This window comes from Oncorhynchus kisutch, linkage group LG11, assembly GCF_002021735.2.
Source record: "Oncorhynchus kisutch isolate 150728-3 linkage group LG11, Okis_V2, whole genome shotgun sequence".
Taxonomy (NCBI): Eukaryota; Metazoa; Chordata; class Actinopteri; order Salmoniformes; family Salmonidae; genus Oncorhynchus; species Oncorhynchus kisutch.
In genome coordinates, this window is record NC_034184.2 from 53,318,861 (window position 1) to 53,333,331 (window position 14,471).

General features: G+C 41.8%; 1 protein-coding gene across 2 annotated transcripts in view; it reads right to left on the bottom strand.

The window, feature by feature from the left end:
* Positions 1–14,471, bottom strand: part of LOC109899538 (kinesin-1 heavy chain) — a 52,193-nt gene that overhangs the window by 19,799 nt on the left and 17,923 nt on the right. For both annotated transcript variants that reach the window (XM_020494862.2, XM_020494863.2), the window contains exons 2-5: positions 2,747–2,834; positions 2,578–2,651; positions 2,205–2,309; positions 1,962–2,010 (exon numbers count right to left, since the gene is read on the bottom strand). In XM_020494862.2, the coding sequence (XP_020350451.1) occupies positions 1,962–2,010; positions 2,205–2,309; positions 2,578–2,651; positions 2,747–2,834 (316 nt within the window). The remainder of the gene's footprint in view (positions 1–1,961; positions 2,011–2,204; positions 2,310–2,577; positions 2,652–2,746; positions 2,835–14,471) is intronic.

The window sequence follows — 14,471 nt, forward strand, 5'->3', positions numbered from 1 at the left end:
ACAGTTGGGATGGTGTTCTTCGGCTTGCAAGCTTCCCCCTTCTTCCTCCAAACATAATGGTCATTAGGGCCAAACAGTTCTATTTGTTTCATCAGACCAGAGGACATTTCTCCAAAAAGTACAATCTTTGTCCCCATGTGCAGTTGCAAACAGTAGTCTAGCTTTTTTATGGCGGTTTTGGAGCAGTGGCTTCTTCCTTGCTGCGAGGCCTTTCAGGTTACCTCGATATAGGACTCGTTTTACTGTGGATAAAGATACTTTTGTACCCGTTTCCTCCAGCATCTTCACAGGGTCCTTTGCTGTTGTTCTGGGATTGATTTGCACTTTTCGCACCAAAGTACATTAATCTCTAGGAGACAGAACGCGTGTACACAAAACTTGTGTACTATTGTTTGTACAGATGAACGTGGCACCTTCAGGCGTTTGGAAATTGCTCCCAAGGATAAACCAGACTTGGAGGTCTACCATTTTTTTTCGCTCAGGTCTTAGCTGATTTCTTTTGATTTTCCCATGATATCAAGCACTGAGTTTGAAGGTAGGCCTTGAAATACATCCACAGGTACACCTCCAATTCACTCAAATGATGTCAATTAGCTTATCAGAAGCTTCTAAAGCCATGAAATCATTTTCTAGAATTTTCCAAGCTGTTTAAAAGGCACAGTCAACTTAGTGTATGTAAACTTCTGACCCACTGGAATTGTGAAACAGTGAAATAATCTGTAAACAATTTTTGGAAAAATTACCTGTGTCATGCACAAAGTAGATGTCCTAACAGACTTGCCAAAACTATAGTTTGTTAATATAATAACCTCTTGGTGTTAAGGGGCAGTATTTTCATTTTTGGGGGGATATTTTGTCAGGAAAAGATGCTAGAATATGCATATAATTTACTGCTTTGGATAGAAAACACTAACGTTTCCAAAACTGTAAAGATATTCCCCAAGGTGTCTACAGCATTGTGACGTTGTTTTACGAATTTCCGTTGAAGAATAGCCGTAGGCAGCCACATTGTGTAAGTGGTCACATTGTGGCTCCGAGAGTGATTCTCGCGTAAAATACAGAGGTAGCCATTATTCCAATCGGTCCTAGAGAAAAACAAATTGTCCCGACTGATATATTATCGAATAGATATTAGAAAAACACCTTGAGGATGGATTCTAAACAACGTTTGCCATGTTTGTCGATATTATGGAGCTAATTTGGAATATTTTTCGGCTTTGTGGTGACCGCAATTTCCGGGCGATTTCTCAGCCAAACGTGAAGAACGGAGCTATTTCGCCTACAAAAATAATATTTTGGGAAAAATGAACTTTGGCTATCTACCTGGGAGTCTAGTGAGCGAAAACATCCGAAGTTCATCAAAGGTAAACGATTTAATTTGATTGCTTTTCTGATTTCCGTGACAAGTTTGCCTGCTGCTAGCAAGGCATAATGCTATGCTAGGCTATGATAAACTTACACAAATGCTTGTCTAGCGTTGGCTGTGAAGCATATTTTGAAAATCTGAGATGACAGGGTGATTAACAAAAGGCTAAGCTGTGTTCCAATATATTTCACTTGTGATTTTCATGAATAGGAATATTTTCTAGGTAGATTTGTCCGCTGCGTTATGCTAATTAGTGTCAGATGATGATAACGGGCTGGGCGTCACTACAGGTTAACAAGAAATGTATGGTGTGGTTGAAAAACGAGTTTTAATGACTCCAAAATAAGCGTATGCAAACTTCCGACATCAACTGTATGTATGCATGTGTGTGAGGGGGAGTAATTACCCAACAGACGATGTCTGCGTCCCAAATGGCATCCTATTCCCTATACAGTGCACACATTTTCACCAGAGCCCTACCCGTCCTGGTGAAAAGTAATGGACTATATTAAATAGCGCGCCATTTGGGACACAGCCTAAATCTCCAGAATGGTCAAATGAGGACGCTTGCTGTGTCGTAACATACAGTACGTACCATCCAGTAGGTCCTTGATCCTGTCCAGGTAAATTTCAAAATATGAAACCTGCAACAGAGAGTCCTCAGATTAGAAACAATCTAGCTGGGCAGTGTTTTTGATTCAGATTATGTAGCTGATGTGGAATAGCTAGCTAGTTAGTAGATTCACAGGGCGCGTTCTGTCTTGAGGTACATTTATTCCCCTTTTTATTTGGCAACCGAATCACTTGAGGCCAACTATGTGGTTGAAGTGCTCCATACCTTGATATGGAACTCCAAGTTCTCGTCCATTGAGTAGATGTAGTTGAAGATGTCCTGGACTATTCTGGGGATGATCCCCATACCATCCGGGTCATGGAGGCTACCCTTTACAGGACAAAGACAGGTTTCCATCAAACATAGAAAGAACAGTTGACAGCAGGGTTCGGGGTCAAAATGTTATTTAAATTCCAATTCAATGCAGGAAGTAACCTGAAATTCCAATTTTACTCAACTTTCTTTGAGAGCATTTTAGGAATTTACTTTTACTTAATTGACAATTTAAATGGAATTGACCCCAATCCCAGTTGAAATCATTTGACCAAACCTATTAAGATAGAAGCATGTATATTTTATAGGCCTCAGTCTGCCTCACCTCCATGGTGTGTGTTTTTCCAGACGATGTCTGCCCAAAGGCAAATATAGTCCCGTTGTAGCCCTCAAGGACATCTGTGTATGTAGCAAAAGACATTGAGAACTTAAAACAATTACTTTTAAACTGCCTAGAAGGTTTGCACTGGTAGGATAGTGCCACAGGATAGTACCTTTAACAATCTTTTGAGCAGAGGCTTTGTACATCTGCTCCTGTGTCGTATTGGACCCGAACACTCGGTCAAACATGAACGGTTTTCCCTGTAAGACGAGAGGGAAAGTCAAATCAGCAACAAAGAACACTTAGGCCTCTCAAGAACAACAAGGTGATTAGGAAAAGTATCCAAAACAGAATTACTGTAACTTGCACTAATGTTGACATTTACTTAGGGCTGAGTAGTATACTGTATTTTACTATAACACACACAGGTATTGATGCAAGGACCGTTTTGTGTTTCTTTATGACCTTTTATAACAGTTTTAAGACTGACCACATTAAGTCAACTGGTCAATTGTTTGGTCGTTTTTTTTTTTTTACTTGAGTAGTGGCAAATATATATTTTTTAATGTTATTGTACACGAGACACCCGTCTGATTCATGCCTGTCTGAGTGAACTATTCCATTGCGGAGACGGCACACCAGTAGTACATTACCATTTCTTTCTGATTGTTTTAACTTACCATCATCACTGTGGCACGTCTCAAAGTAATTTATTTCTTCACCTCAAACAGCAAGTAAACAAAAGTATTTTTATATCCATTGAGAATGACAATAGTTCAACCCATTGAAAAAATTGTTACAGCGCTCTACCTATCAATAACCACTCAGCATGAGGGGGGGGGGGGGGGGGGGGGGGGGGGTGTAATGCTCTATTCCGGTGGAAACAGCATAAAAAAGGCCTACATGATTACTTTTTATCCCTTAGCTTACAGCTGCATCTGTCAGGAGCTCACTGGCGCAGGAAACTGAGGGCCCAGAATTTGGGGGGGGGAGAAAAAAAAAAGAAAAAAAAAAATCTGGATATTTTCCACATGCTGGCTGCAATGTTTTTATTTGTTGACTTTATTATGTAGGCTACTTTTACATATAGGCAATGGCAATACAAGTTTAGAAGTGTCATTTTCATTTAGATAGTATTTTGATTAACCACGACATTGATTTTGAGAAGATTTGATTATAAATTAAATGACTGTTCCACAAAAATGTGGATTTGAAAATCAGTAGAAGTGGTACGATAACTTGGCACTCCGAATTGAATAAGTTGCCGAACCCTGGTGTAGCCTATTACCGGCAACTTCAGGAGCATAATGGAAGAACCTGCAGAAGACAGCAGCGGGGGGCATCAGACAAGCTCAGTATTCAAACAACGCGTGTTGATATATGGAAAAATACTTACAAATTTAGACCAATCAAAAACAAATATTTTTGCTGGGGACAGCCCTACGGTACTTCAATGTTTGGTTTGTTAAATGTGATAAAAATGGACATACGCCACTCTGCCAAGTGTTGTTTTTGCTACTTGAATCACTCTCCCCTCTTCTCCTACTTCCCACACCAAGCCCTGCCCAGTCACTCAGGGAGAGCAGTTGTGTGACCACGGAGTCACGAGCACTTGCCGTCAAGTTGCCATTCACAAGATGCAGGTCACAGCGATGCTGCTTTCTACTTTGCTTCTTAATATAAATCCACAAGCATATAGTGCATCTTACTGTCTGCAAACTGCAAGTTTATCTTCGCAGGTTGTGGCTAAAATAAATTGTGTTAGACACTAAAGCTAATTGCTATTTAGCTGGCTAGCTAGTTCACCAACTGTACAAGAGTCAGAGAAAACGTAGCTAGCTAATACAGCCTGAAACCAGTGCTCGTGTATGCTTAAATAAGAACGTTGGAACGATATCCTATAAAATCAGAGGGATAGGCGAAGCCTGAATGGGTTAGCTACAAAATTAGAGCCTCCTGGTTAACACTGACCGACACTTTGGTTCCTACCCGGTCATGTCAAACAATGCTGTCCACTATATTCTAACAATAGAAATTTGAACATAGAAATATAATTATGTTCCAATAGTTCACATAAGTCCTTTGTTCTAAATCGCAATTCAAAATTGCAATTTGACCTAGATTTATATGATGCAGTGCATATGATGCAGTGTGGAAATGATAAAACGAGGGCAGGATATGAAAATGATACATTTGGAGGGGGGGGGGGGTTGAAGTTGGATCTAACCATATAAAAAAAGGCGCTTGCACACTAGTTTCGGTTTGCTCCTAGCATTACTTGGCTAGGTCGAAGCGAATGCATGTGCCTCGCATAGTCCCTTAAAAGACTGCATGAAAAACAAGGACAAACCATACGCTCTATACGCCGTAGCACCAGTTCTTCAAAAGTGAGTCAGAATAGTCTGATAAATCAAGAAATCTGTCATTAAATTTGACCTTTTTGCCAAGGTCTTAGTTGCAGAATTTTACATCCAACTAAGCTGTTCGGTGCAGTATTTCTCAAGTGAAAACTTGCATGAAAAATTAGTTGACAAACACCTCATTGAATAATCTCTACTAGTAGTAGTAGTAGTAGTAGTAGTAGTACAGTTGGCCAATCACCGACGAAGGGGCTTAGACTTGGGTTACCAAACTTTGACTTGTCTCAAGAAAATATGTGAGCAAATAGCCCCCCCAAAAATCTCATGTGCGAACTGGCAAGCCACGTTTTGACTGGGAAACCTTAAGGCGGGAGAAAGTCCCATTGAAATCACTTAGAATGTATGCGTTGCCACAATAGGGACATGCACTACTCAAAGGATTTTATTACTTTTATTCAAAAACAAAAAACTGCCAAAATATTGTGATTCATTTTTGCCATATCTCCCTACAGTTACTTGAGGTTGCATAGGCCTACTGATACAGCCTAGCTTATTATACAAGGTGTGTATACTGTATAGGCCTAATAGCCAGGTCTATATATTAGACACCGGACCTCCATTTTAATACTTTACCATTATTCTAGAATGAACAAATCAACCAACAAATTAAAAAACAGGTACAGTGCAGTCGGGAAGTATTCAGACCCCTTTACTTTTCCCACATTTTGTTATGTTACAGCCTTATTCTAAAATGGATTACATTTGGGGATTTTCCTCATAAATCTTCACAATACCCCATAATGAGCGAAAACATTTTTGTAATTATTTTTTTTTTTTTAAACGGACTTCCTGCATGGAATTCTGAGGTGCGTGCTGATCAAGCTCTGACAATTTTGGACTAAATTAAACTGAGTAATAAGTACATATTTGACCTAAATCGGACTGGCAATGAGTAAGGATAAATAAGTGAACGATGGTATCGAAGATAATCCGCTATGTTCACGTCGATCACCGAGCCCAACTCCACGACGTGGTAGAGGCCGCCATCACAGCCATAACAGTGATGGGAGGTTCATCTCTCATGGCAGAATTGAAGTTATTTTGACAAGAAACAGCCGGCAAAATGCAAATCTCTATCGATGGCATGAACACTAGTCAAGGGAGAAATTATAAACAGATGACCCATATTGAGAAGAAGAATGAGGAACATGACGAAAAGTGAATACAACAAGACCAGGCTATTAGCTACCTGATGGGCCAGGTATAGGAATTGCAAAAGGGAGAATTGTTGGAAAACTTTTCACGTTGTAATAATATTCAAATTTTTGGGGTCAAAACCAATACAGAAAGGGGGCAGAAAATGTCTACATTTGTGGATAGGATTCTTGGAAATCGATACTGCAACACCTTTGGTCATAGAGGGGGGCCCACAGAACCGCACCTGCAGCCCAGAGCACGCCCGGAGCGAAGGGCAGAGGCCAGCGCTGTCATCCTGGGCCTTCTCAACGAAACAGGATATAATGCAGCTATCGAGAACCAAGGGACAACTATTCTACAAAGACAAACGCATATCTATCTTCAATGACTATTCTGCAGAGCTATTGCGGAAGAGAAAAGATTACGACATGATCAAGAAAGAACTGGCAGCCAGGTCACACTGGAAGCTGCAGGTCACACGTGAGATCAAAACGCACATCTTGGATTCTGTACATGATGCAGAGTCCTTCCTGCACTCCACTGGAATTACAACACCTTCCAGATCAAAGGACAGGGTCTGGAAAAATATGCCAACTATGTGGCAAATTGTTGGGCCCAGAAGGAGTGAGCGAGAAGGACCCAAGAAGTAGCTTAAACCTACCGCGGAACACTGTCCAGTCCACTTTGACGACTGAAGCAACCCTTTCTCCTTAAGGACTTGAAACTACCTGGATTTATGCATAATTGGGATCTTACTGCTGGACTAATTAATCCATCTTTGACCTACAGTTTGTTGGGATGATTAAGTAATTATTCAATCTGGAAAAAACAGAACAGACATTTCCTCATTCCCACTTTCTCTTTTAGTAGGCTTCAAAGTACAGATTTTCAATGTTTTACGGCAATTACATATAGGCTACCCAAGTGTGGGTTAGTCAAAATATTAGAATAAAATGTGCTGATCCTTTATGTATTTATACAAGGCTTTTGGAATACTTTTCATTTCCAGCATTTACCCCTTACTGATTAGGACAGCCTGCTTTAGGAGGAGAGACAGTTAAGCCTACCCACGTATGCTGGAATTATTTATCATGTTCTGCATTCTGTTTTCTTTTGCCTAATATTATTTGAGTTGGGAGAGCCTATTCCCTCCTTCCCTTTTTATATATTTTTTGCATACAGCCTACTCTTTAAAATGTTAGGTCGTTGAAGTTTAAGCAGTGAACCTTTGTGGGGTACACAAGGAAATTCTAGGTCTTCTGGCATATTTTGGTTCAACTATCCCCAATTCAATAGAATTACCACCCTCTGCATGCACAGTGCATTCTTCCATCAAATGAGCAGTGCACTCTTCCATCACATGTACAGATGATTCTCAAGACCTTGCACACTAATGAGATGTTATTGAGCCCACACTACTATACTGTCTGAGCCAAGGACTACATGCTTTCTGGTAAGTATCGAACAATACTGGGTGGGGTGAATATATTTTATATGACATCCATGATTTTTTGGTAACTAGTAAATAGTAGCCTACAGCAAAGTGTGTTTAAATCAATTCTAACTTGTTAATTTCTGCTAGTTAGCTTGCTAACGTGTGGGTTTTAGCTTGCTTGACCCTTCTGAGGAGTGTTAATTCACCTGTTTCCATATGATTCATTTTAAAACATTTATCTTACAAAGGAGTTTTTTAATCCAACTGCTTAACTATTTATCTGTACATGGAATAGTATAATTTTTTGTTTATTTTACTCAAAAAAATTAAGAAAAATGCCACGGTCACTATCTGATGTGTGGAGACATTTCACTGAAGCTAAGGTAGAAGGAAAAGCTGTGTACATTTGCAAATACTGTGACAAATCATATGTGAAGAACGCAAAAAAAGATGCAGAATCTGGCCAAGTCTCCTCAGCGCTCACAATAAGCATCCACTGACAAAAGTCCCTCTACCTCTATTCAAGGTAAAAATAATAAAAATATGAATCCGACACCTTATCGATAGAAACAGCTCATGGTCCTCCTGGAATCAGAAGTTTGACTCAATGGAGGAACATAGTCAGAAATGCTGATAAATGTCTTGCTCGAGCTGTGTATGCAACGAGTTCACCTTTGATGCTCACAGGCAATGTGTATTGGAAGAGATATCTGAATGTTCTTCATCCAGCATACACCCCTCCAACCAGACATGCTTTATCTACTCTTTTGCTGGATGCAGAGTTCAGAGTTCAAGTGAATGTCAAGCAAATCATAGAGAAAGCAAAACTGTATGGCAATCTCTGATGGGTGGTCAAATGTTCGTGGGCAAGGAATACATCTCCACCAGTATTCTGCAAGAGCACAGACACACTGGCCTCTATATTGCAGATAAGCTGAAGGCAGTCAATGCCCTTGGACCACAGAAGGTACTTGCACTGGTGACAGAAAATGCTGTGAACATGAAGGCTGCTTGGTCTAAAGTGGAGGAGTCCCACCCTCACATCACACCCATTGGCTGTGCTGCTCATGCATTGAATCTGCTCAAGGACATCATGGCACTGAAAACAATGGATACACTCTACAGGAGAGCCAATGAAATGGTTAGGTGTGTGAAGGGTCACCAAGTTATAGCAGCAATCTACCTCGCCAAGCAAAGTGAGAAGAATAAGAGCACCACATTGAAGCTGCCCAGCAACACCCGTTGGGGTGATGTTGTCATCATGTTTGACAGTCTCCTGGAGGGGAAGGAATCTCTCCAAGAAATGGCCATATCACAGTCTGCCAATATGGACAGCCCATCAAGAGGACCCTGGATGATATATTTTGAGAAAGAGTGGTAAGCAGCCTGTAACCAGTAACAGTAGTCATTGCACAGATTTAGGGAGACAATGCCATCCTGTCTGATGTTCAGACTCTGCTTTCAGGTGTAACAGAAGAAATCCGTTGCTCCAAGCAGAGGAAACTGCAGTTATGAAATACATCAAAAAGGGTGAAGAGTTCTGCCTGAAGCCCATACACGCCGCAGCGTATATGTTGGATGCCAAGTATGCTGGCAAGAGCATCCCGTCTGGTGCAGAGATCAACAAGGCCTATGGGGTCACTACCATGTCTCACCACCTTGGCCTGGATGAGGGAAAAGTTATTCGCAGTCGGGGGAAGTACACTATTTTTTAAATATTATTTTTACCTTTATTTAAACTAGGCAAGTCCGTTAATAACAAATTCTTATTTTCAATGACGGCCTAGGAACAGTGGGTTAACTGCCTGTTCAAGGGCAGAACGACAGATTTGTACCATGTCAGCTCAGGGATTTGAACTTGCAACCTTTCGGTTACTAGTCCAACGCTTTAACCACTAGGGTACCCTGCCGCACCACTTCCAATCAAGGGCTTTGGGATGGAGATGCAATATGGCAGTCGTTCCAAAATATCTCATCAGCCACATGGTGGAAGGAACTTTGCGGATCTGAGGCTCTTTCCCGCTGCCTTCATCATCATCCTCCAAATCCCACCAACATCAGCCGCCTCAGAGAACAACTGGTCCTTGTTTGGGAACACACACACCAAAGCATGCAACAGGCTGACCAATACAAGGGTTGAAAAATTGGTGCCCAGGCAAATTTAAGGCTTTTTGAGCCTGACAACGAGCCATGCTCAACAAGGTTGGAAAGTGACAGTGAAGATGAGGCCTAAGAGTCTGTACATTGAGGATGTCCAGGGAGAAGACATGGAAGCTTGAGAGGAAGACAACCAAAGCTTTAGTTTCTGGACTATCATTTTACAGATGCATGTTGAAAACGTTTTTGGGAGATGCGATGTATCATTGGGGATCATTCAATATTCCCTTTTTGTTGTTCAGTGAAATCCCATTTGGCAAATTGTCACAAGTGGGCGGTCATGTACCTTTTACTGAGGAGTGGCTTCCATCTGGTCACTCAACCATAAAGGCCTGATTGGTGGAGTGCTGCAAAGACGGTTGTCCTTCTGAAAGATTCTCCCATTTCCACAGAGGAAATCTGGAGCTCTGGCAGTCTGACCACTGGGTTCTTGGTCCCATCCCTGACCAAGGCCCTTCTCCCTAGATTGCTCAGTTTGGCCAGTGGCCAGCTCTATGAAGAGTCTTGGTGGTTCCACACCTATTCCATTTAAGAATTATGTTCTTGGGGACTGTCAACGCTGCATAAATGTTAAGTACCCTTCCCCAGGTCTGTGCCTCGACACAATCCTAACTCGAAGCTCCTTCGCCCTCATGGCTTGGTTTTTGCTCTGACATGCACTGTCAACGGTGGGTCCTTGTATAGACAGGACATGATTTGGAAAGGCACACAAACACCTATCAATTGAATTTACCAAAAGTGGACTCCAATCAAGTTGTAGAAACATCAAGGATGACCAAGACACAGAATGCACCAGAACTCAATTTCAAGTTTCATAGCAAATGGTCTGAATACTTATGTAAATGAGGGATCTGTTTTTTCATTTGCAATAAATTTGCAAAAACATCTAAAAAAACATGTCTTCTTTGTCATTATGGGGTATTGTGTGTAGATTTGGGGGGGGGGGGGGGGGTATCAATTTTAGAATAAGGCTGTAATGTAACAAAAGTTAGAAAAAGTGAAGGGGTCTGAATACTTCCAATGTACTGTATTCAAACAGGCACAAGAGATGCCATTAGACATCCATCAGGTCAATGAGAAACACAGCGGTATACCTTATTCACCACCAAACCAACTCAGTCCAAACATTACAAACATAGCCTTTCATAATTAGGTTTGTGTCCACTAATGGACTAGCCTATATTGGAAGCAGACTCATTGTATAAACCTAGGCAACTCCCAAAAGGCACCCTATTTCCCTGTAGAGTGCACTACTTTTGACAGGCCCTGGTCAAAAGTAGTGCAATATATAGGGAATAGGCGGCCATTTGGGACAATCCCATGGGCCTTTCCCTTCTCATTGTGACAGTCATGGCCAGAGACAGCTAGGAAACATCAGCATCCTCCCTCTGTTTCTGTAAGATGCAAAATGATTTACTTACTGACAACAGATCAGCAGAGCACATCAGGCTGTTCATCTGACAGCATCAGCCAAAATAAATCACTATAGATAACAGAGGGAGGTTTTTTTTTTCCATTTACAATGACACAGCATCCCCTATAACACTGCATAGGCGGGACATCTGGAGTAGCTAAACAGTAGCTGAAACACAGAATCAAAACCTATGGAAGCGATCCTTTTATTTATACCATCTAACAGCATACAATTGAGGTTATTTTGGTGCAAAGCCAGTTGTGATGCTGACATTAATATATCTCTGAAGGATTGATGGAGTAGTATCTAAATGATTCACTACAGTACATGCATATCAACCCCTGGCAATAGGCTGTGACTAGGCTACCTAGATCAAAAATCTGTCCGAGACCTTATTCACCAACCTTTTCCCCAAAGTGTGCACTTGCACACTATCTTGCATGGATTAACAATGATGGAAATTCCCTCCAGCCAATGCTTTAACCAATCCAAGACTTAAATCCATTTAGGAAAGTGGGCAAGTACAAACTTCAGAAGAAGGGTGGAGAATCAGGACACAGATTTAGTGTTGTGCTGCTGTGGCTGTGTGTGCATAACTGAGCACTTCCAAAATGCTTCTGCTGCCTTGACAATGATCACTGATTATATGCCTGTCAGCTCAGCCAAAATGCTAGCCAAAGACTAGTCATCAGCATTCTATTAGGAAACTTTCCTTGGTTTTTGTCTCCCAAATGGCACCCTACTCCCTATGTAGTACGCTACTTTGACAGGGTTCGAGACTGCGACCAAAACATTTGGCATTGACTTATATTGGTCATAGTGTGCCAGCGATTTTGTTGTGGTTGCTGGTCACAGTTTCTGGTTTAGATTATTATTATTTTTAATCAATATTTATTCAAACAGCAATGGGTATGCAACGGGCATGCAAACCAGGTATTCCAAAAGCTTGTTACGAAGTCTTTGCAATGCACAATTTAGTCATCGTGTGCTGTTTGAAAGAACATTTCGAAAGGCTTTCCAAAAAAACCTTCCCAATTAAATGTTGACTGCAAAGTAGGCCTACCTGGCATTTGTAAATGCCCCTTAATTATCATAGTAAAAGGTTAGGGTATAAAAGTAAACAAAAACTAAATCAAGAAAATCTATTTAGTAAACTGAAATTAAATGAACAAACCCCTTTGAAAAACTTTAATGTATATTTGACTCCAAAAATAACTACACTGAACAAAAAAAAGTTGTCCCATGTTTCATGAGCCAAAATTAAACATCCCAGAAATATTCCACACAAAGCTTATTTCTCACATTTTCTCCACAAATGTGTTTACATCCCTGTTAGTGAGCATCCTTTGCCAAGATAGTCGATCCACCTGACAGGTGTGGCATATCAAGAAGCATGGAACATTACACCTTGTGCTGCGAAAATAAAAGGTCACTCTAAAATGTGCAGTTTTATCATATAGATCCAAGATGGCGTAGCAGTAAGTCGTCCTGTCGTCCTGTCGTGTCGTGTCCCTGTATATTTAGTTTATTTTTCGTTTTTTTTTCTTTTTTTTTACATAGCTATCCCTTTAAAAACATTTTGCTAAACCTAAGCTTCCAAATACGCTGGATCTTCACAACTAGCTATCTAGCTAAACCGCAACCCCGGATGATTACCCCTGGCTAGCGTTTCCACCCACTTAGCTTGAAGCTAGCCCGGCCTGCGCTACCACCGTAGCATACTCCTGAGCTACAATACCCGGGCCCACGACCGGTCTATCGATGTCACCGCATGAAGAGGAATAAACAGACTCACCCCATCGCGACGTCCCTCAAAGGCTAACTCTCTAGCCCTCGCTATCTCCCTGCTTGCTAATTCAGCCTGCTAACTGCTACCTTGTCTAGCCCGGGCCTACAAACTGTTAGCTTGTTAGCACAGGCCTGCTAACCGCCTGAATCGCCGCGTCCCAAACGCCCACCGGACCCATATTTACTTTCTATCTCTTTTGACTTTTAATTTGTTTATACCTTCCGGAAACCTGCCTCACCCAATGTGATACGGAATCGCTATTATTTTTTATTTATTTTTTGAACACACTCAAGAACCTCCAGAAGCTAACCAGCTAACTAGCTACAAGCTATTTAGTCATTGTTAGTTTTTTTAAACCTGGATAACACTCGCCAGTCCAGCTTCCCTGCCCCATCCACCACTGCCCCCTGGACACTGATCTCTTGGCTACATAGCTGATGCACGCTGGACTGTCCATTAATCACGGTACTCCATTCTGCTTGTTTGTTTTATCTGTTGGCCCCATTGCCTAGTCTACGCCATTTTACCTGCTGTTGTGCTAGCTGATTAGCTGTTGTCTCACCTACTGTTTTAGCTAGCTTTCCCAATTCAACACCTGTGATTACTGTATGTCTCTCTCAAATGTCAATATGCCTTGTATACTGTTGTTCAGGTTAGTTATCATTGTTTTAGTTCAAAATGGAGCCCCTAGTTCCACTCTTCATACCCCTGATAACTCCTTTGTCCCACCTCCCACACATGCGGTGACCTCACCCATTACTACCAGCATGTCCAGAGATACAACCTCTCTCATCATCACCCAGTGCCTGGGCTTACCTCCGCTGTACCCGCACCCCACCATATCCCTGTCTGCGCATTATGCCCTGAATATATTCTACCATGCCCAGAAACCTGCTCCTCTTATTCTCTGTCCCCAACGCTCTAGGCGACCAGTTTTGATAGCCTTTAGCCGCACCCTCATACTACTCCTTCTCTGTTCCGCGGGTGATGTGGAGGTAAACCCAGGCCCTGCATGTCCCCAGGCACCCTCATTTGTTGACTTCTGTGATCGAAAAAGCCTTGGTTTCATGCATGTCAACATCAGAAGCCTCCTCCCTAAGTTTGTCTTACTCACTGCTTTAGCACACTCTGCTAACCCTGATGTCCTTGCTGTGTCTGAATCCTGGCTCAGGAAGGCCACCAAAAATTCAGAGATTTCCATACCCAACTATAACATCTTCCGTCAAGATAGAACTGCCAAAGGGGGAGGAGTTGCAGTTTACTGCAGAGATAGCCTGCAAAGTAATGTCATACTTTCCAGGTCCATACCCAAACAGTTCGAACTACTAATTTTGAAAATTACTCTCTCCAGAAATAAGTCTCTCACGGTTGCCGCCTGCTACCGACCCCCCTCAGCTCCCAGCTGTGCCCTGGACACCATTTGTGAATTGATCGCCCCCCATCTAGCTTCAGAGTTTGTTCTGTTAGGTGACCTAAACTGGGATATGCTTAACACCCCGCCAGTCCTACAATCTAAGCTAGATGCCCTCAATCTCACACAAATCA